The 23870-nt window shown below is 34.9% G+C and overlaps 1 protein-coding gene across 2 annotated transcripts; it reads left to right on the plus strand.

Moving 5' to 3' along the window:
* The first annotated feature begins 249 nt into the window (after positions 1-249).
* LOC129264777 (BTB/POZ domain-containing protein 17-like) lies at positions 250-22358 on the plus strand. Of its 2 annotated transcripts, none has more exons than XM_064102183.1 (3): positions 250-451; positions 8301-8774; positions 15988-22358. In XM_064102183.1, exons 1-3 carry the CDS (start codon positions 386-388, stop codon positions 17092-17094), a joined length of 1647 nt encoding a protein of 548 aa, XP_063958253.1. In that variant the 5' UTR covers positions 250-385; the 3' UTR covers positions 17095-22358. The 2 variants fall into 2 exon arrangements, with proteins under 2 accessions (XP_063958253.1, XP_063958254.1); XM_064102184.1 differs by lacking the exon at positions 250-451 and adding an exon at positions 730-811.
* The last annotated feature ends 1512 nt before the right edge of the window (positions 22359-23870 follow it).

Consider the following 23870-nt stretch of genomic DNA (forward strand, 5'->3'; position numbering starts at 1 on the left):
ACATGAAATATTATATTTCTATTTTCAACAAAAAATTTGGTGTATGCTCATCATAAAGGATGTGAACTAACTCTCTGAAATTACCCACTTTTGTTTAAATTGATTGAAGAATTAAGCTCTAATGAAAAAGGAAATAAGGTTCTTTTGTGTCTATAATTAGTATTGCCTGTTTTAGAAAAGCTGGCAACCTGAACTTGAATGATGATTCTAGAGGAGCTTTTTTATTATATACCATGCCCTTCACTGGAGACTGGCCAAGCGTTGATTTGTCTGGCATTATCATCATACATGTAGCTGTCTATCATTCGTGATCTAAATTAGCAACATATGAGTTCGTGAAGGATAACTCTGCACCATTTTTATGGAAATGGTGTATCCTGATTAGATGATCTCTAGCCAGCTCTGTGTGCACAGTTGGATGCTAAATTGTTTTAAGCTGCTTTCTACCATGGTATGTAGTATATGTTATTAGCATCGTTTGTATGTTTTGGGGAATCTGTCTACAGAGCTTGTTTACAATTAAGCTTAAAACCTGTATTTCCTGCATGAGATCATATCTATATTTTAGAATGTTAACTATGGATGCAGCACTCACTGAATTGGCTCCACCTATGTACCAGTCCTTTGTTTGAGCAATGCAGTTGAGCGAGACCAGTTACTTTTGTTGACATTCTAGACTGAGAGAGAGGGGGAGAGAGAAAGAGAGGGAGAGAATTGATCAATACAGTCTGAGCTGAGTTTACATTCAGCAAATTCATCATTGTATATATATTTCATCGTCATACTGTCTGGATCCATGGCCAGCATGCTGGTATGTATTATTAGTCTGTTCTATTGTGACCTTTGTTGATAGATAGTGTACTCTCTATTGATTTTATTTTGTTTACACAAGTGAGGCATTGTTTCCACCAGTAGGAATATATACTCCAGTCAGGATTATAATGAGAATGTTCATTACACTACTTTGTTTACGTTAATTTGCTTAGAGAAATAAATTGTAGCAGGTATAGGTCTACTTTTCTGAAATGTGATTTTGCATTTGAGTACTGGTAAATAAAAAATAATAGAGACTACATGCATTTTTAACATATTTTACAGTGTACACACAATCATATTTCATTAATGCCATCTATTTTTTTCACTTGAGGCTGATATACATCATACAAAATTTGTATGAATAAAACATTTGTTGTACTCATAAAGTTCTGTGTACTCACAAAATGGTGCATCTGTTGTGAAGAAAAAAATTCTCCATTTTACAGCAAGTGACTGGATTTAGCACCCATTGTTGGAAACCACAAGTTCCTTCTCTTATAGGTAGCTTAAAACTGTTGGGTTTTTTAGGATCAGGTGTGAAATCATTTGTGTATTGATATGCTGAAGGTACAATAAAAATCATTTTTAATTTTTTTAGAAAATGAAATTTCATTGTTTTTTTTAATATCATACGATATGTACATGTATGTATGTACTTGTAGGAAGGCTGTTCTCATGTTCTGTCACAAATCAAATAATTCAAATAAATGGATTTTCCTCAAACCTTTGCCAGTATTTTTATTATTTTATCTGCTACTTTTACAATAAACATTTTGTCAGTGTTAACTTCCCTTATAGAGTTCACTGTACTCCTCCAACCTGGTGTTTATGGAAGCACCCCATCCCCATGTATCCTCTCCCTGTATAATTCTAAAAAGTCTGTACCCTTTAGGCAGTAAACCCCCCTTTTCATCTATTTTCTTATAAAACTAGTTGGGTAGTGGAAATCAGTTTTGTAATGGGGATGCTTGAAGCAGTCTTAGAAGCGACTTGGAAAACAACCTCATGATGTGGTTTGAAGACAGAGCCATTCTTTGGGAAGCGATTCTCGCACATTTTGGGCGCGCATCTCGGTACCCACTGTGCATAAAATGCATACACTGTGGTTTCAAATGTTAGGTGAAACATGTGACCCCACTGAGAGTTTTCCCATAGCAACAAGACCACTTTACATGGAGTGATTCTGAAAACCAGTTCAGGAGAAGGTGATGAGAACGCTAGCAAAGCGATCTCCTATGAAGTTGGTCTCCTAAACTGGTAGGGAAACCATTTAAAAGTAGACGAGAATGGAGTTTATGATCTGAAAAGCTTTTTGTCCAACTACATATTTTTTCAGTCGGATAGGCTAGATCTGGGAGTTTGTCCTGCTCTGCTCCATTACCCTTTTCTCACAATTTTTTTAAACCGTGTCCGGACACCCGACCCCTATCCTATAGGGGATTACAGAATTTTATGTGAAAATATTTCCTCAGCCTAGTTTGAAGGCACAGACCCTGATTGAAACTTTGATCAACAAGTGGGTCTTCACACAAGACTAGAATGGCATTCAGTACACAAGTCATTGTAGGCTGCATATTCAGATCACTTAATAACTCAAGCAAATGGTTTGCACAGCAGAATATCCTTAGCTGGTGTTAGGCAGAAAATTTGGTTCATCTTATTAGAATAAAATTTAGTATGGGATAAAGGATAGACCCAGGTTATGAAAGTCCAGGGTTAAAAAACTGTCATGTGAAAATGCTTTTTTAGCATACAGTTTCAAAGCAAACTGTGTTTGTGCGCAATGTGGGTATTTGGCTCAGTGGTAGAGGGGCTGCTTGATGAATGGATCTACGGGCTCAAATCCCAGTTAAGTCATTCTGAGAAGTAGTAAAAATGGAACATTCTGTCTTTGAGCTTGGCACTCTTCCTTTTCAAAGGGGTATGTTATCTAGGGCCTGCTGGTAAAGCAGCTTTATTACTGAAGTGCTAGCTACTCTGTGAAATAAAACAGTTTTAATATTACATGTATAATTAGTCTAAACCAGACAATGGAAAACTGATTCTTGTGTCAAGTATTTATAGCAGGTTTATAACCAAAACCTCTCTCATTTGACTTAAAAAAAAAGACTTGTTTTTCCTCATCTTTTGTGTTGTTTGAAAATAAGTGGAATTATATTCTATATTTCTTATATTTTATTGTTTTATGTTGCGAGGCATATATAGTCACCCACTCGAACTACTCAGTGACAGTGTGGAGAAATCACACGTTCACTAGCATTCGCAATAGACCAGTTCGTTGTTATTTCATGGACAATTTTGGTCAAATGACCTTTCATTTTTTCATTATGATAGGCAGATTTCAAAGCAATATATTACGTAAGCTTGCCTTACATAGCAGGATGAAGAAATTGAATAGACCAGGTGACTAGAATAGCACACCAATGAACACTTTATGAAGGCATTTGTTGGATTCCTACTTTGAATGCATATCATAGCATGTTGCACAATGTACTTGGGAAACTGTGAAATACCAGTCGTTAGTGGACGCATTGTTTTTTGTGGATGTAAACGAAAACCACAATTCAAAAGAATATATGAATAATCAAGACATCAAAGTTGGTGCTTATCTCATTAGATTTTAAACCACCGTGTCACTTTAGTACAAATGACCTTCCTCTGATCATGCGTAGAATCTTTTGATCATGCGCAGAAAGGAACTACGAACTGGCTTATAGGATTTGCACGCAAATGGAGCTTGATGTGGGAGAGCCAATCACGTCTCTGGTACTCATACACATCAAATTTGAGTCAATTCAGAGACCGATGCGACTCTGCGAGGCATTTTAGTGCTTTTTAATTGGTGATTTCCATCTTGTGTATTATTTTGGTTATTTTCAAATGGCCTAATGATAATCCCCACATTATTACCTTTCCATTGATATATAATAAGGCCATATGTTCAAAATCAATATATTTCTCCTTTAAAGTTGGTGTGGGTGAAATGAACATGCAACGTTTGTTGCATAGAGTTTTATTTATCTACAGACAAAACTTTGATTCATACATGTGTGATGGAGGGAAGGAATATTTTATGGTATACTCTTATTGAAAAAACAACATGCTACATGTATGTACATGTACATGTACCCCAATTGTGGATTTATGAGTTAGACAGATACATAATGTACTTTATACTCCACATGGTAATATTACAGGTACCTTTCTGGTTCTGGAGTAGTACTTGAGTTTTCTATTCATCAATCTGTTTCACAGATGTTTAGTTGAAGCTTGTCCACATAATTTATAGAAAGTATTAATACAGTCTCCCTGTAGCTACATGAATGTATGAAAGTTGTATTGAAATTTATACTTGTCTGGAATCTCGGATCTTTCCTCACATGTTGATGATCTCACAAAATTTCAGTCTTCAATAGTTGATATATATATAAATTATATTCATTAGAAATGTGATTTTTGTCTCGCCTGCATAGCAGAGCAAGACTATAGACGCCGCTTTTCTGACAGCGGCGGCGGCGTCGTCAACATTGAAATCTTAACCAAGGTTAAGTTTTTTAAATGTCCTCATATCTTAGAAAGTATATGGACCTAGTTCATGAAACTTGGATCTAATTAATCAAGTATTACTGAACATCCTGTCTGAGTTTCAGGTCACATGACCAAGGTCAAAGGTTATTTAGGGTCAATGAACGTAGACCATGTTGGGGGAATCAATATCGAAATCTTAACCAAGATTTTTTGTTGTTGTATTTTTGTTAGTGAAAGAATCAAACATTTACATAGAGAAGAAAAACATCCAAGATTAAGTTTTTGAAATGTCGTCATAGACCTAGTTCATGAAACTTGTACATACATGTATAAAGGGTGATAGTGTATCACTGAAGATCAGTCAGTCGGCAGGTCCCAAGAAAGTGGCTTCTTTCATCCAAGTGATATTCATGACTTGAGAAGTTTTGCATAGTTAATGAGCTTGATGCGGACCAAAACACCTCTTTTCATTCGGTCATTGCTACTCTATTATTGCGCATCGAATTTCATGATTTTGGTATCATTGTAAAGAAGAAGAATCATTCTTTTATGTTATGTGTTTGTATTTATTCACAGATTTTGTAATATAGGTTAAAATTTTGATCTAAAATATGCTACAAAATAATTATTTTCACCTGACAAAAGCTGCTATTTTTTACACTTTATTTTTGTTTGAGCCCAAATGATTTTTCGATCATGATAAAGCTGAATATATATGCTTTAAAATGATATAGATTTCAAAATAAGAATTGGTTTAATCGGGTCAAGATCACACTTTTCATTGGCCAAGTACATAAAGCAGCTTGAAAACAAGAATACTGCACTCTGATTGGTCAAAGAGACCACACACTGGCAAATTCCAACAGTTCCTGTGCCTGGGTTAATGGGAAGGTCACACTTCCCATGTGATAATCTCCTCAAATTACCCGCGCCTGTTGTTCTGTGAATCTTATCCAGCCAATCAGAACTCTGGATTTCTTGCAAGTACAAAATTTCAGAAATCTCGTCTTGTACCTTGGTGGGAAAAGTGTGATCTTGACCCGATTAAAAGGTGCCGCATATCAAGAGTGGCATTGTGAGAAAGTACAGAAGTTCAGCTTTATGGTGATATACAGTGCGTCCCAGAAAAAACGAAACCGAGATTTATTGATGATTTATCACAAATACAATAGACAAGTGACCTACCATTGTAGAGCTTAGAATCTCCTCTATCATGTGAAATTACTTAGATTATTTCTCATTTACGCATGAGTGAGCAAAAACAATTTGAAGAGGGGATGCCAAAAAGTCACTTGCAGGCTGTATCTGGGTTTCAAAAGGAAAACCACATTAAAAAAAAAATTCTTTCTTTGTTCTTATTCTTTGATTTTTCTGTTTCGACACAAGCCTACTTATTCCAAAGGTTTCATTCCCCTTTAATAATCACCTACTTTTAACCCTGCAATGTAGCCTTCAAATGCCTTTGTCCATTAAAATTTGTTTCTGTTCGCTGAAATCCATGTGGGACAGTTTGTGGAAACCATAATAAATTGTACAATTGCGCTCAACAATAAATCTATGGCAAACCATGTAAAAAAGTTGCACTTACGAATAGGAATATGAATTCACTTTAAAAATTACTGATACTAGTATATAAAGAATGGCCAATGAATTTACAATTACAAAATTGCTCATATGTATTAATCTTGTATAATAAAGTTGGTCTCACTCCCTTGCTTCACTGAACATGGCTAAATTTCCCTACCAGAGAATACCTGGCAGTCTCGAACTTCAAGGCAGTCTGAACTGAGTGAACTCTGAATACGCCTTTTATAGGCTGCCTACCATACATGTACATGTAGGTTGTTGCTGAAAGCACAGCAAGTATACTTTTTGGTTGTGTGTTTGTCCCTCTTTTTTTTTTAAGTGTTAAAGAAATGTTTGTAAAACGTTATCCAAGTGTACATGTATATATATATAGAGGTGTGACAATGATAATTCATTTTGGGGACTTCATGGTTAAAATATCAGTATGTTTTATTACAATAATAAAAGAACCTTTTGAGGAATCAACTTCAAATTGGCTCATTAGGTCAAAGGTCACAGCCTGGTGAAAATTTTGAAAATGTTAATATTGCAATCAGTGAAGAACCCTTTTAATAGTGTGCAGTATACCCCGGTATGTGTCTGGGAATAGCAGAGGAAGTAGATTTTTGATTGCCCAGTTATAATAAGAAGTTATCTACGGTAATTATAAAAAAACGGTAATATAGGTTTAAGAGAAATGTGTTTAGTAGTTTCTGCACAATAGCAGTGTGTGATTGATGGGTGGGGTTTGGAAAAATTATTATTGATCTCTGATTGTGGCAGCTCTCTCTCTCCCAAGTTTAGATAGCATTTCTTGTCAAATATTTGATTATTGTACAGTTTATTTGAAAAGAAATATGTACATGTAGGCATACAACATGTATATTATTTTGATTAAACAATTGGGACTCTGTAATGTACACACAAGGAGTCTTTGATTATTGTAATGTACACTTCACTGTTGGTCTACTATAGAATTTGTGATACGAATTGGGTGGTAATTAGTTGGGGTTTGTATTTGTTCAAATTTGATTGTACTTGTCAATTCTAAATTCAAATTAGCTTTATCAATGCCATGCTGTATGTATCTCTATGACTAAACAAGTATTTTTAATCATCTGCAATATTAATTTAAAAACAAATATTTTTACCCATAGAGATGTATTTGATATTGGATAGGGCTCAAGTCCTTACTAAGTAATGCTCTTCTTTAACATTAAAAACATTTGTTTACATTTGGTTTGAAGGTGTGAATGGAATTTGGAACCTGGTACTTTTACAACATGATAGATATGAGCACTATGTCAAGTGGCCATTATTATTGTTATCATTTGAAATAACTGTTTTGAAATTTGAAGAATATATCTTTTGTTAGGTTTCCAGTCAACAAGTGTGTAAAATCTTACATACACATAGTCTGTACATGTATGTACATGTTGGTTTCTATCGTCACCTTCATGTGTTTGTCATTTTCATTGTGTCCTTCCCACTCACACTATTTTTTTCTGCAGTATAGGCCTATGTACATGTAGCTCTTTATTATTATAACCCATTTTAGACATACATGTACATGTTGGAAAGGCATTTAAGTGCTACTTTTATCATAGCACTATTTTCTAATTTTAGGCAAATTTTTTATAATGCACAGAATTTCATCATTTCTTTCCGGATCAAAATGAAATTGTTAAAGATGCATGTTAAAGCAGTACATTCAGTATGTGACACTGATCTGATAGTGAGTCTATGTGGTGATAAAGAGTAATATGCCTGAACAAATTACCACTTTTTGATCATTTTCTGTGAACTACCTTTTTCACTCTGCAGCCCAGATACAATGTTGGCCATCCTTGGAATGGTAACACAAACAATGTTCCTTGTCATTTCTTGAACTACTGGGTAGTATGCAACTTACAACACCTCGGCTATGGTCATCTGATACCTCTGCATTTGCCATCGAATTAACTTACCCTCTCTCACAGTAGCCTGCTGAAATTGCTGCATTCAAGCCAGCCTAACTTCTCATTTCCCCAAGAAGTTAGACCGCCCTAGGACCACTTGTACCTTTTAAGCTAGCGGTTGGACCTCCCTCGACCCATTCCTAAAACAGGTTAATAACGGTTGCCACTGTCACTCAAAAGCTTGCAATGGCCCAATTTTTGGTTTATCACAATCATGAGTTTAGGCAGCCTTGATCTTGAAGTGTAAGGTTGAATTTTCAGAAGAGAAATAATGTGTATCAAGTCAAAATAGAAATTTATTATTCCAGTATACATGGAGAGAGAGAGAGAAAGACTGGGAGAGAGATAAAGACTCTTTGAACTGTATCATGAACTTGACTATGGATTGAGAAGTTATTTTGATAATTTAATTTTCTATTCATTCACTTTCAGTCTGAACAGCGAGTTCCTCACCTGGGTCACAGGATGATGCCTGTAGCTGGTGTACCCGGAGCCCAAGGAGGGGGTAATCCTGGACAAGGTGGAGCCCTGGCTCCAGGACAACCAGGGGCAGGAGGTGCAGTTGGAGGGGGTGCAGCAGGAGCAAACCAAGGTGGAGGCAATGAGATCAGTCCACTTCAGGCCTTTTACTTTGCCGTGATTAGCCAACCGCAGCCACCCATCATGATATCTGCTGTTCCAGAGGACCTAGACAAAGATTCGGTTCCACAGGGACGAGTCGATTGCTATGGTAATGAAAGGAAGGCTCTAGCGGACATGACACGGTTCTATAATAACCCTCAGCTGAGTGATATTAAACTGAAAGTTGGCTTTGAAGAGTTCAATGCTCACAAGTTGGTGTTGGTCAGATGCAGTGAGGTCTTTGAGAGAATGTTTAGCGCAGATTGGTCTGGGAAAAACAAGAAAGTGAGTATTTTTTCAACAAAATCGTACATACTGGTATCAATTGTAGGTACAATCATATCTTCTTGTTTGTCTGGCCACCTCAGGAGTAACCCTATCATTAACTTAAATGGCAGGATAAAGAAAGTTGCATAGTGGGACACCATTGAACTGGAGATTTATAGGATAGAGGGGCTTATTGTTGTAGATTGTCCATTTTTTTTTTTTTTTTTAAGGATTCTAGATTATTGATTATGTAATTTCATTTGTAAGATATGAAATTACATGCAAAAACAAATTAAAATTTGAGGTGGAAATTGATAATGTTTCTAGCTTTTTTCTGCGTATGTTCAGTATAGACGTACTATTATGCGGGATACATAGCAAGTTTTGTCCTGAATAAATGAAGGCCAGAAACAGGGTTGAACCATGGATCTACATGTATTAGAGATGGACATTCAACGCTATCATTTCTTTGATCGAACGAGATCTGCCACCTAGTGATCATGTGCATCTTAATGAGAACATACAGGTGTTTTGACAAAATTTTGCGACTACCAAGGCGTATCTGATTATTTCCAAAGGCACAGCTTCGCTGGTTTGGGTTTTGTTGGCTGATGCCCTGTCTTAGAAAATGTTTTTTTATCAACATGCTTTAGATTTGAAGCAGCAAAATTAAGAAGCAGACGATTTTGTGACATAAAATATGTTATTATTTGATCCGCACACTTCCGCATGCACATACATGTAAGGACCTCAATAACATTAAGAAATAAACGCTCTCTACACGATATGAGCCATGTATCTCTGGAATATTAAGAGGAAATTTTGAAAAATGGGATTATAAATAATAGACAATCAATCACAATATTGCCTCTATCTTAAAGGACAAGTCCAACTCAACAAAAAGTTTATTTGAATAAAAAGAGAAAAACCCAACAAGTATAACACTGAAAATTTCATCAAATCGGATGTCAAATAAAAAAGTTATGACATTTTAAAGTTTCGCTTAATTTCACATATTGAATAACAGTTAAATGCACATCCTGGTCGGTATGCAAATGAGGAGACTGATGACGTCATCCACTCACTATTTCTTTTGTATTTTATTATATGAAATATGAAATATTCTAATTTTTTCCTCATTGTCAATTAAAACAATGATAATTCCTCCCTGAACATATGGAATTTGCATTGTTTAATACTATATGGTTCAGTCAAGTTGGTCCATATTGTCAAATTTGTAAAAAAAATTAAATATTGTATAATTCAAACAATAAAAAACAAAAGAAATAGTGAGTGAGGGACATCATCGACTGTCTCATTTGCATGTCACTGAGTTGTGCATATCACTGTTTTTTTGAAAAACTTTAAAGTGTCATAACTTTCTTATTTTACATCCGATTTTGATGAAATTTTCAGCATTATGCTAGTTTGATTTTTCTCTGTTTATTCAAACCAACATTTTTCTGGGGTGGACTTGATCTTTAAAATATGCATACATTTTCCCAAATAAAACACATGGAACTAAGATTGCCAAAGGTAAACCAGAACTGCACATCAATTTTCCAGGATTTAAGTGATTTATCATCTTCTGCACATACAGTTTGTGCAATATCAATGTCTAATCACAAATTTCTTTCAACTCATGGCCTAATTGACAGCGGAACGCAGTAGGATGAAAGTAGACAAATATGAAGAGAATATTATGCCAACCACAATGACAGTCACATGTTTGTGAATTCATTAACTACATGTATTCGATGAGTGTCTATTTCTAATAGGTCCATGGTTGAACTGTGTGATATTTGGAAATATGTTGCATGTACTGTATTTGCATGTCTTAATAATGCAATGATGTTCACCTGTTATAGTTTATCCTTGATAGAAAATAATGTTTTCACAAGTATCCTAAATCATTTAATCTAATAATTTTGAATTTTCTTCCCTATCACTTTTTAATCCATTTCTCTTATTTGTCCTGAAAGAAATGTATGAATATGTCCCGAGTACGGTACTGGTATTTTCACTTTTTAGTTTCAGTTTCATTATGCCTGACATTTTTTATAACTGAGTTTTTTTTTTTAAACATTGATCAATCATATATATATATCTGGTACCAATCTTTGAAAGTCACCTTCCAAATGACAATGTTGTAATCCAGAATAGAACTTAGAAGAGTATTTTGTCCTTTGATATCACTACATTTACATGTACATACCCATACTAAAATAGGGGGCTATTTTTCCACTTCTGTGTATATCAAATTATTGCTAGTATTGAATCCAGTGGTAATTTATAGCCCGTGTTGTTTTGTAACTCACCTAATAGGCTATTGCCTACAGCCTCCTAAGTACGGGATAGTCAAAGCCGACTAATACTACATAATTTGAACAAGGAGAAAGATCTTGATATGGCCTGAGGGTTGAGAAGTATCAAATCAGTGCTTTTACTTTGAGGAATCATTATTAAACATCTTTACAATTGTCGCATGATTTGCACATTCATTGTCCTGTGATGTCAGCACGTACGAGATTGATTGGATTGATAATGTCTGTACAAAGTTGACTACTACATTGTACAACTGTTGAATATTATTCATGAGATTCAGAGGGACATGGGGAAAGACATCGCTCTTACACTGGAGTACACCTTCGCATCTGTTTTTTCAGAGTGCAGTTTGAATGTGACGCACACATGATGGACATATGTAGTATTCTGTACATTTGTGTTTGTGAGGAGTATTATTTGATTCTTTGGGAGACATAATGGATTGCATCATGTCTACATTGTACAGTGAGATGGATGTGCATCAGTTATTTTTATTCCTTTTCACTGTGGCGTGTCAATGTATGATACATGTACCTACAGATGAAAAGAGTAAGTCAGATCTTATAGTTTTTATTCAGATATATTCTGACAAAAATACATGTACAGTGTACATGTATTTCTTGTTCCTGGTTTGTTTTCTGGATTTCAGCTTTTAGTACTTTATAATATGGGGCCAAAAGATGAAGTTCCACTCGTTTCTCAAAAAGGTTTATTTCCCTATTTTTGAAAACTAGTGTAACCAAGTTGTGTACATTAGATAATGTTGGCGATATAGTGGACTAATGTTCTGTAAACCTTGTGAATGTACTTGTACATAGGCCTGTGTGTGTTTTTTTTTTTTGGGGGGGTATCATTGTACATGTAAGCCTACATGTATGATACTACTATAGGACCATATGATAAAAATATTTGTGAAAATGATGATGGTTACTGAAAAATCCACCTTGAACAAGACCATCGCAAGCGTTCAAACTTACATGTACCCCATATCGGGGTAAGTTAGAACATGGTATGGGGAATAAAGTTGGAACACTGCATGGTCAATTAAGAATTATACTAAAACTACTTACAACCGTAATATTACATGGTTTTAGCCTATGGATTTGCTTTATTTTTTTCAAGTTCAAAATATTAAAAGTGGATTTGTTGAACTTTATGTTTCCTATTTAATATACAGCCACTAATGCAAGCCAACTGTGTGTAGTAGAATTCCGCTTATTTGTGTGCGTTTGACTTTACATGCAATTACTAAGTGTATCAGCAATTTCATGTACTTCTGCATCAAATTTACATGACAAAAAGTAATTGTTTATATTTGCCCTAAATTTTGAGGGTTTTTTTGTATGTTTTTGGCTTTAACTCTATTTATTAAGCTAGTAGAATGCTAATTTTTGGTGAGAGTATCAATTTTTAACTTTATAACAAATATCCACAAAAAATTGCAAAAAATATAATTTCTTATGTATTTTTTTTGTTGTTGTATTTCTTTGTTTTTTCGAACCTTTGTTTTTTATTGTTTTTCTGATGAACTTTGTCGGGGACACTTTTGCGATCATAAATAGCATAAAATAAATCCATTTCAATCAACAAAAGTAAAAATAATCATACATTTCTGATTTTTGGTTGAAAAACACAATAACATGGAATCACGTATTTGAGAAATTTTGGGTCCGGCACGCACATACAAAATGTTACGTAATTTCAAAACCGCGCACCTAGGCATTGCAAATTTGGTCTCAAAAGATGCGCAAGACTTGAAAGTAAAAAGTCAGCAAGCGGTGGGGTAAAAAAAATTCTCGCGACGTGACAAAATTTGTCGAGGGGGGGGCTCAAATTGACCCCTTCCCCAGTTTGATAACGGTTAATATTGCATTAGGGGCCTACAATAGGCCTTAAATGCACACTCAGACCTAACTGAGAAACAAAACAAGCATGGTATACAATACATGTTCAGAAGAGTGTGAAATACTGTATACATTTTTTTCTCATATCCAGTGTTTTTATTCATAATTATGTTTGGGGTAAGTTGAAACATGTTCCAACTAGCCCCGTCAATTTTGTTCCAACTTACCCCAGAGGCCCATTTTGTCATTTATAAGCTTATAGCACAAAAAAGGGACTTCACCATGGCATATTTTGTAGCTTGGTACAAGTGTACACTATATCCCCAAACAGGCCAACTTGATCTATAAACTTATCTGAGATAATACAAAATTTCTGAAAGAGAAAAATATTACTCAGAAGGTGAAAAAACAAAAATTCCTTTCTAACTTCACCAGGTTTGTTGCACATGTGTTGTCTGTAATATGGTGGATGGCTGTTGATAATAGCAATAAATTGAGGGCAGTAAATATAAATTTATTTAAAGGCGTTAAAGAAAATTACAATGTTTCAACTTACCCCGCGTTCCAACTAACCCCGATCTCCTCTACATGTACATGTATCTGTCATCACATCATTTTGAAAGAGGTCGTATGCCCCATCCTTGGACATATTGACATGTTTTTCATGTCCATGGTTTTTTATGTACGGTATTGTTGTCTTTAGTAAGAGGTAGCAATTGATTTCATGCTATTTAAGTATTCATGACTGAAATAGTATTGCAGACTATAAAAAAAAGTTTAAAAACAGAAACAGAATGTATATATGACAGTGGAATGGCCATCTAGATCAGCTGATCTCTCCCAGCTCTGTTTTTCACACTTGGGGATGGGGGGAGGTGGGCTCCCATTTGACCAGGGCCCAGCTTTAGTTGTCACGGATCACATCCAAAGGGCTCCTGTCTGTTTACCAAAATGCTCAAGAAAAATGAACTACATGTATTTAATTTTCAAGGTCACATGATCTGGTGGCCCAATAAACTTAAAATTGATAAGAAATGTAAAATTTTCCCTAACATATCAACTCTGGCATTGAATTTATTAGCTTCATTGGATGACTTGTCTACGGAAACATATTATATTGAATTGATCAACACGAAAATCACAAAAACTAGATACTGAACATTAAAGTTATTGCTGAAATGCACTCAGAGTCTCAGACGTGCCCATATTTGGCCCATGTGTGGCCACGCCCATCCAGATCCGATTTTTGGCCCGCACCTCATTTTTGGCTGATTTCAATAAAAATGAAGTCAAAATGCTCAGGAGATGCACTGCATCAAATAGAAAGGCAGTGCCCTGTTTACATGTATATAGGAATTTGAAAAATCACTTTTTTTAACCCCAGTATAGCCCACCTCTACTCCAATGGTGTTTTTTTTTTTTTTTTTACTTCAAATTATTTTTTAGTGGGAGGGTTTAATAAAATTCAATGAAAATGATTCAGACTACATGTATGATGTATAGAATTTTCAATCTAAAAATCGGTGGCATTTGAGCAAGAATGGTTCAGAAATGCTATAAACATAGCTTGAATTATTAATCAAAGGTCTTTGAAGGCGTTACCATGGATGCCCAGAATTTAATTGTCTCAATGCATTGATCATTTAATATCCTTGGAATTTGTTTTGCTCTTTTTATCCCCCCCCCCATTTGCACTATACCATAATATAGAAATGTGCCGTACATGTAGATGAAAGATGGGCTTTTCTAAACTGGATTGAAGTGAGGATTTGCTTAGAAACACATGACACTAGTCACAAAACTAAACCACAGATACCATCGATTAAAACCCCTTCTTTACCTTCACACCTCTACCCCTGTGCTTGGAACAATCCCGGGGGGGGGGGGGGGGGCACTTGAATTGACGTGTGGATACCATGCGCGACCAAAAAAACACGTAAAAAGGATGTCTATTTCAAGATTGGGCACATTACGTACGTAACGTAATAAGGGTGTCAAAAACACTAAAATAATGAAAAAAGGGTATCTATTTTCGCTAGGAAAGCTATGTGATTAGGGTCAAATTTGCGAGGGTGTGAAAAATTAAGACTAAAATGTTTTATAAAGGATGTACTTTTTGCCCCAAGAGTCAATACTACGTGTTTAGAGTACGATTTTGTGGGAGGTGGGGCTGTACTAAACCCAATCAGGTAAAGGTAAAACCGACGACAGTGATATAACAATGAAAATATCGCTGTACTTGTTTAGGGGGTCAATTCAGGGAATACATGTACTTGCCAAGAGTATCATTTTGTTTCCAATACTTGTTAAGGGTAGGGTTTCACACACCAATACTTGTTAAGGGGTGCATTTTCAGAATATGGAAAATACATGTTTAGGGTGCTTTTCGAGACCCCATGGTCGCGCATGGTATCCACTCGTCAATGGAAGTGGCCCCCCCCCCCCCCAATCATAGTTGGCATGATGTACTACCCAGATTGTAGTGGATCATGATCTTCATCAGTGTTTACTTTGACACCTCTTCTATTGTGTTTGTCACACCCATTTTTCTCGCCTTCATGGATTCTGTTTGTACAGAAATGTACACCTCAAAATCAACCACAATGAACAAAATACTGTAAATTTAGTGTTAAAATTATATAGAGCTTTATTGTGTAGTCTGAAAACAAACTTTGAATGAATTTCAATATTTAGTTCTATATTTACATGTACATGTACTCGTGTAAAAACATGTACCGTACCTGTCCTTGTGGAATATCATTTGCAAATATTCAAGAGAAATTTGTTTTATAAAAAAATCGAATTACACTTGATGCTCTCTTTGAATGAATGTCATGTTTCTTTCTATTTTCAGCTTTAGGGATGGGAAGCGTGCATGAAGGATCTCTTTTTTAATTAAACTCTTGTGAAGATCAGACATTTTCCATGTCATCATTGTCATGCGGCCCATCATGGTTTAAGTAACGGTAATCTTATTTAAAAGATATTATGTATGGATGGCTGGCTAAGAATCTGTAATAACATATTTCTTGATTCTTTCCACATATCCCCCCCCCCCCCAGGAAATTGAGCTGGTAGAAGAACCAGAATGCACAGAGGTATTTCCAGCATTCCTGAAGTTCCTGTATTCTTGCCACATTGTCCTGACCATAGAGAATACACTTCCAATCCTGATGTTGGCTGATAAATACAATGTCTGTGATCTACGCAGGGTCTGCATTGAGTTTGCTACCAACAACATCATGCCGAAGTTGCCTCTGAAAGATGTCTTCCATGTGTGGTACCAGTATGCTACAAAGTGCTATCATCAAGTACTGATTACAGCTTCTGTCAAGGCACTCTCTCCTAAAGCTGATGACATAATGTCATTGCCAGACTGGAGCGGGGAATGGCTTGCTCTCGATAGAGATCAGCTCGTTCAGTTCTTGAAGAGCTCACATCTAACTGTCAGGAATGAACTGCTTGTCTTCAGGGCAGTCATCAAGTGGATTGAATCGCCAATGCATCCAGAGCGAATGCAAAAGATGGAAGATCTTCTGAAGGAGATACTCCCACATATACGATTTCCTATGATGACCCCAGAGCAACTGCAACAACTAGAGAATCACAGGGTTGTTGAACAATTCCCGGGACTGTTTTCAACCCCACTTCTACATGCATACAAGTTCAATGCACTTCCTTTGGAGTCAAGAGCAAACAACCCAGACTTCTCCTCTACAAGTTACCTTCTGAGAAATTACACTGATCTGAGATGGGACAAGAGAATCGTCCTGTCAGGGTATTCACAATTTAACAAGCTACAGGAAGTGATGCCAAGGTTTTCAACAAAATCCTCATCATATCCTCACTCCAGTTGGGATTGGGAACTGAAGATCTACCCCAAGGGATCTTCGTCAAGCAATGATTCTGCATCAAGCAACTTCCGCATGATCCTATATTCCAATGTGGTCCTGGACCAACCTAGACCCATTGAATACATAGTTCAGGTTGTGAATGATTCCAAGGTTCTTGCTGTCACAAGTGGCAAGAAGAACTTTACTAAATCTCGATATCACATCGATACAGACATTGATAAGAAAGTTCCTTTGAATGATCTTTTGGCACCATCAAGTGAGTATATTGTTAATGATGAACTTGTTGTTCAAGTCTTTCTCAAACCCTTACAGTGATATGGACTTCTTTCATTTGCCATGGACCAAGCTATGACTGAAAATAAGGGTATTGATTCATCTAACTTTCATATTTTGTAGATTTGCTTTAATAATATATTTATGTCAACACGCAAAATGCTAGAGATTGTCAAAGAGACTTGTTGGTTTCGAGAAACTGTTACCAGAACCCAAAATGGCTGTACATGTATCCCGCTATTCCTGGCCCCAGCCCCTGTCGTGAATATGATTGCATTCCATATTTTATTTTACACTCTTCCATGATGGAAATGACATGGATATTTGATGTTCAACCCATTGGAATTGCCTGCTTTGGATTTGATTGTGCACCATGTGAAGAGTATAAGTATAAAATTTTGAACTTACACAGGTAATTATTACATGAAATGATCCACTGTTGGTGTTTGTTTTATTTCCCCCCCCCCCTAATAAAAGTAAACACTGAATCAATTTTCTAAAATCTTTGAAATGCTGTACAATTTAGGCAAAATTTTCATTGAATTTTGCCATTTTGGATTTAATTCATGAGATTTAGTCTTGGAGATGTGACATGGGGTGAATCATATGGATGAAGCACCTTCGGTTGTGCTAAAAATTTACAAAGGTTTATAAAAACGCATGCATGTCTTGTCCAAGATACATGTATGTTAGAAACATGAGTTGAGACATAACATTTATGCCAGAATCATGTTTCAAAATATTTTCTGAAAAACTGTGTGACACAAATATCTAAATTACATTTTCCACAATTTTATTATGAGGAGGACCTATCCTTTTGGGTCTTAAGAAATACAAAGCACAATATTGAAAACTCTTGAAGTGGTAGTAGATACATATATTTCCCACACATAACAGAAACAGTACTTACATGTAGACAAACCTATTTTTTATAGGCGCTATATAAATATTGAATTATTTTTATTATTATTAATTTTAGAAGTGTTAGGATGTAACATGTGTATACATGTACATTATGTATGTATTATTATTATTATAAAAGCAGAACATTGAAATGTAGGATATAACATGACATCAGCATAATTGTTATGGCTTATGCTCTGTTTTGTGTCATATATCTCACTCTCCCATACGACACATGCATATATCTTAAAACTTTTTCTTAACATATCCAAAGGAGCCTTTTCCATCATCTGTTATCAAAAGAAGTGATAAATTTGATGATAAGAGTCATTTCTCACCTTTAAAGGTCAAGTCCATCCCAGAAAAAAGTTGATTTGAATAAATAGAGAAAAATCAGATAAGCATAATGCTGAAAATTTCATCAAAATCGGACGTAAAATAAGAAAGTTGTGACATTTTAAAGTTTCACTTATTTTTCACAAAATGTTAGATGAACGAGTCAGTTACACGCAAATGAGTGAGTCGATGATGTCACTCACTCACTATTTCTTTTGTTTTTTATTGTTTGAATTATACAATATTTCATTTTTTACAGATTTGACAATAAGGACAAACTTGACTGAACCATATAATGTTAAACAATGGTAATTCCACATGTTCAGAGAGAAATAAAACTTTGTTTCACAGGACTATGGGGAGAAAATTAGAATATTTCGTATTTCATATAATAAAATACAAAAGAAATAGAGAGTGAGTGATGTCATCAGTTCACTCATTTGCATACCAACCGAAATGTGCATATAACTGTTTTGTTAAATGAAGCGCAACTTTAAAATGTCATAACTTTCTTATTTTACATCTGATTTTGATGAAATTTTCAGCATTATGCTGTTGGATTTTTTTCTTGTTATTCAAATCAAGTTTTTGTTGGGGTGGACTTGTCCTTTAATACCTATGTACTCTCCCAGTCTGATGAAATACAGCAAACTGCTTTAAACATTAGCTGGCATAATTCAAAACAGACATGAAATAGATTTAAAACCAATAGCCTGCCAATGACAATTTATATTTACCATCTACTTGCTATTTAGGGGACACTTTGCAAAATATGAAAGAAATAAACTTGTGAAAGTATGGAAGTTGTACGTAATGACTGTAGATTGTAATTAATGAGTATTACAAACAGGTGATGTATATCAGTAGGTTATTGGTTTGGGTGAAAATGATTTTGAATTTCAGTCATTAATTAGCCTCAGATGTTGAATATTCAATTTATGAAGACTTTACTTTATTTATTGTGTACTTTGTATTGTACACCCTTGAAGAAGTTTGAAATACCATTCCAGAATACGTGTATTCTTTCATTATCTGATACTCTAAAATTGCTTTTGTGTTAATTTATAAAGCTTTTATAAATTTGCACATTTTTTTACCATTTCCTACAACCAAGATTCCAATTTCCATTTCTGAAAAAGAGCAAGTCTAGGTGTTAGTGATTAAATTAGTGCATTCCAAAATCTGATCATTGTATGATAAAAAGGTATACACTTGTCTGAGAGTATTTTATAGTGTTTGAACTATACATGAGAGTATTAAAAAGCATCGCTAATAGTGTGTTGTTACCCATTTCCTGTTCGATTATTGAATCTATGAGAAATTACCTAGTGAAATGAAACATTAACAAAACAAAATCCTCATAATTTTACTTATTTTATAAAAATTTACTTTTAAAATAGTATCTTCCCCCATCAGGGGCAGGTCCGGTGTAAATTGTTCAAAACGTTATGGTTTTGAAATGTGAATGAAATATTAACTACGTGCACATGTACATATATGTGGTATTAATATTGAGCAAACATTGATGGTATTATAGTATAGCTTATCAAACAAAAACTGAAAGCCATAGTTGCCATACAGATCAAATGGATTAATAATCCCTCATGAATGATAATCTTTTTTTATGTTGCTGAACATTACAAAATGTTGCTGTTGTATATGACAAGATGCATACCATGTACACGCTTCTCTGAGCTCAGATTTGCCTGTACATGAATGGCAATGTCTGTGGTAGTCAGTATGTTGTATTAGAATAAACTTTGAATATAAAAAGTGCAATAGTTAAACAAAGAATGCAAAGAATTGTGATTTAATAGTATTAGTGTACGGTATTTAAATGCAGTGCGCACACTTGATTCTCTAGTATTGTGGTACATTATGTGAACAAGCTGCTACAGTAGGAAAATGACGAGTGTTCTAGAAACCATCTCAAAACCAAGCTTTAATACTTTAACAAATAATAGGTTATATGTAATTATATTTTTGTGTATTAACTTGAAAGTCTCAATATCACCATTTAGATATACAGCTAGCTTAAAGCCAGCATATAATTTTGATTGAAAAAAAATCAAACCTGGTGGGTGTTTCATAAAGCTGTTCGTAAGTTAAGAGCAACTTTAAGAACGACTGGTGAGTGGTGATCCTTTCTTATGGCGAATGGTATATTCATTAGCGATGGTTTTGCGCGTAAAAAAAGGATCACCAGTTGTTCTTAAAGTCACTCTTAACTGACGAACAGCTTTATCAATGAAGCTTATTTCTTCTATTTGCTTTTCAAAGACCAAATAACTATTTTGGCTATTAATAGAGAACCTTCCCTGGTGACTTATTGTTGGTTTGGGGGTTGGCTGGTCACATATTCCAATTGTGCGTGTCTGCGGAAATGTGAAATACCCCGTTTTCTTTGCTCAACCTTTTGTATGGTAGTGATATGCAATGCATGAAAATTAAATGCTGAAGACAATTGGTGTTACTTGTTGGAATGTTTGAACAAGCATAGATTAGAGGGTACTAGTACGATGCTCATTGCTATTAGTCTAATAGATGATGCACAAAGTCACAACCTGCCAGGCCTATAACCCGCCATACACCTGAATAGAGAATTTATTGATATACGTGTATTTGAAACTGCCTTTCTTCATGTTATTTTTGTTCTGATGATTGAGGTCTGTGACAAACCTAGTAACAAAAAGTTAGAATTGTATTGTAAGAATTGAGTGGATCCTTTATTATACACCCCAAGATGATGTATTATTCATGCAAAATAAGCCCCTCCTACACACAACCCCTCAAAAACCCAACCAGAACACAAGACATCACCTCATCAGGCAATTCTGTTCTTTGATACAATAAATTGAGTGATTATTATGAAGTGGTTATATATCAGTGAATAGATAATTTGACTGTTGACATGTATGTATTCATCCATTAGATTCGATTCAATTCAATTTTATTTACATCCATTTTAATCTTCTTGGTATTCTGTACATGTATACTATGCTGAGAGTGTGTTAGCGATAGAATGTATTCGCAGTTTGGCACTGTTTGCTATAAAGTAACAACAAGTTACAAGCTCTTGACATGGTGCCATATGATTGGTTGAGAAGAAAAAATAGTAATCAAATGTATTTTACAGCACAATTTTATGAAACAAGGCACTCGCTCATACAATTTGGAACAATGCAATTGCTATCATTATCAACAACAAGTTACAAGCTAGTCTTACAAGCTACTATTGTATTTACTGACATCAAATTTGTTATAGATTTCTACTTAGAAATAGGGCTCATGTTAATTCTTTCATCATAGGCCAAATCCATCCCCTTTATATTTATAAACCAGTATGTTAGTAGATCTTTGCAATTCAATGATATTGTATCCAGAAGACATAATGAAATTATGTTTTTCTGTGCATCCAACATTTAATGTGAAAATATACTTCAATCTCTAATTTTATTTTGATATATGCATTTACATGTATCACCTGTCACCCATGCTATTTATTGGTATATTTTTCATGAATTTGTTCATCAAATAAATGACATATATTGAATGTGTAATAGAATATGTGAAAGTGTGAATGAAAATAGCTGCTTAATTGTGTGAAACTACATATGTATTTGTATTTTATTTCACTGTTCTGCTGCATTTGAAAAAAAAAATGCCACAGAACTCTAAGTAGATGTATGTGTTGGTATTAAGAAGGAAAAAAAGTTGAACTTTTTGTCAACATTGCCAATGGAAATTGAATTGTGGGAAAGTGGCATCACATTAATTTCATACTTTAGAATGCGGTAAGAATGTAATACCATCTGCTTTAGTCATGAATGAAAATGGGCTGTGCAAGTATCCAATCCTTTTGCAAGTACAATTAATTGATATTGTAAACTCAATTGTCTTAAATGATATACCAAATCCTTTTTATTTATATGTGTTTGCCCGTGTCTGTATAATATTGTTATTTGTTTAATGTAATGTAACCAATTTGGGTATTTCATTTCTACTTGTCCAAGTGACTTGCCTTCAGTTAGTTGCAAAATCAGTGAATAAATCTGGTTTAAACTAAATCTCTATAAAGATAAAACACTATTTGACTGTATTCATTATTGTCTACACTGAGTTATGCCTTGGTATGTGTGTAGAGTAAAAGTGAAATGACTTACTAAAGGACATTTTCATGGTTTTCATAATCTATTGTGACGGTGTAAAAACAATCATTCAATGATAAAAAGATGAACTGCAGAATTTTGTACACATAGATAATCCAGAAATTTATTTGAAAAAACATAACATGTTTTGTAACAACTTAAAATAGTAATTACAGTTCTAAGTGAAACATTGTTAGGCACACTCAGCTCAGACAAAGCCTATTTCTTGTTTAACAAAACAAATAACATCAAGGATGAGAATAGAAATGTTATGAAGATAATGAGTTTGAAGGAAGATTGAGTTATAAAAGGAAAGAAGAAGGAAAGAAATTGATTGGTAGAGAGAGATGGTGGGGAGAAGAGTGAGCAAGAAATTCTAACAGAGAGAACAGGTGAAAGTGCTTAAATTGAAACAGAAAGCATGAGGAATAATCCAGGAAGATATACAAACTTATTAGTTAGAATATAATGCCAACATAAATTATCAAAGAAAGCAAAAATAAAACATTGACTTGGTTTGAAAAAATTTACCAAAAAAAAACACTTATCACTGCAAAATGTAGGTCATTTCGGTCCAGAGAAATTTGGCAAGTAAAAAGAAAAGAAAGAGTTTCACTACAAAATGGAAATCATTTTGGTTTCTCCATTTTGGCACAGCTTACACAGGGTGCTTCCTATGAAGAATAACACGCAGCACCCCCCCCCCCCACCCCCAATGGGAAATGATTGTGAAGATCGGCTTGAATTCATCACCAACTCTTTTGTTATTGAACAGTTGAAAGAAAAGGAAACGTAGTTGTGACAGAAAGAGACCACAAATACATGTGCCTGGGCTTGGTGGTGATGGAGGGGGGGGGGGGGTGGGCACTGCACTCGTCCATGGAACTAAATAAGGACCCTATGTGGTTGCTTGACCTCAGAGTACCCCAACAAGTATTTTTTTTCTTTAAATGTCTGTCTCAAATATTCTATTTTTATTTTCATGATGAAATTCCAAAAGCATGCGCACAAGCTAGGCTGTTGAAAATGTGAAATGGTATAAACTCCCCTTTTCGTGATTTTGTTGATTTCATAAAATTTAATATCCCTTTCACAGTACGGACGTATATCGCCTGATGGTGAAAACAAACAAAACGCTTTTAGGTGCTTTTGTGGTCGAGCATGGAGTCTATCTTTAAGTGCCCCCGAATACAAATTAAATAGAGAAGGAAGGATAATAGATCGAGGCCAATGAATGAAGGCCACAAAATATCAAAAGTCAATGATAGACTCATACATGGACATGACCTGAGAAATATATATATTTTTTAATAAACCTTTTAACTGAAATTCCATCTTGCTATTTAGAAAGCGTGCTATAATCCCGGGGGTGGGGGCAGTCAAATGTTTTTTTTTTTTTTTACAGTTTTGGACGCGGGCCGCGCGTGCACT

The sequence above is a fragment of the Lytechinus pictus genome, chromosome 7, assembly GCF_037042905.1.
Source record: "Lytechinus pictus isolate F3 Inbred chromosome 7, Lp3.0, whole genome shotgun sequence".
Lineage (NCBI taxonomy): Eukaryota > Metazoa > Echinodermata > Echinoidea > Temnopleuroida > Toxopneustidae > Lytechinus > Lytechinus pictus.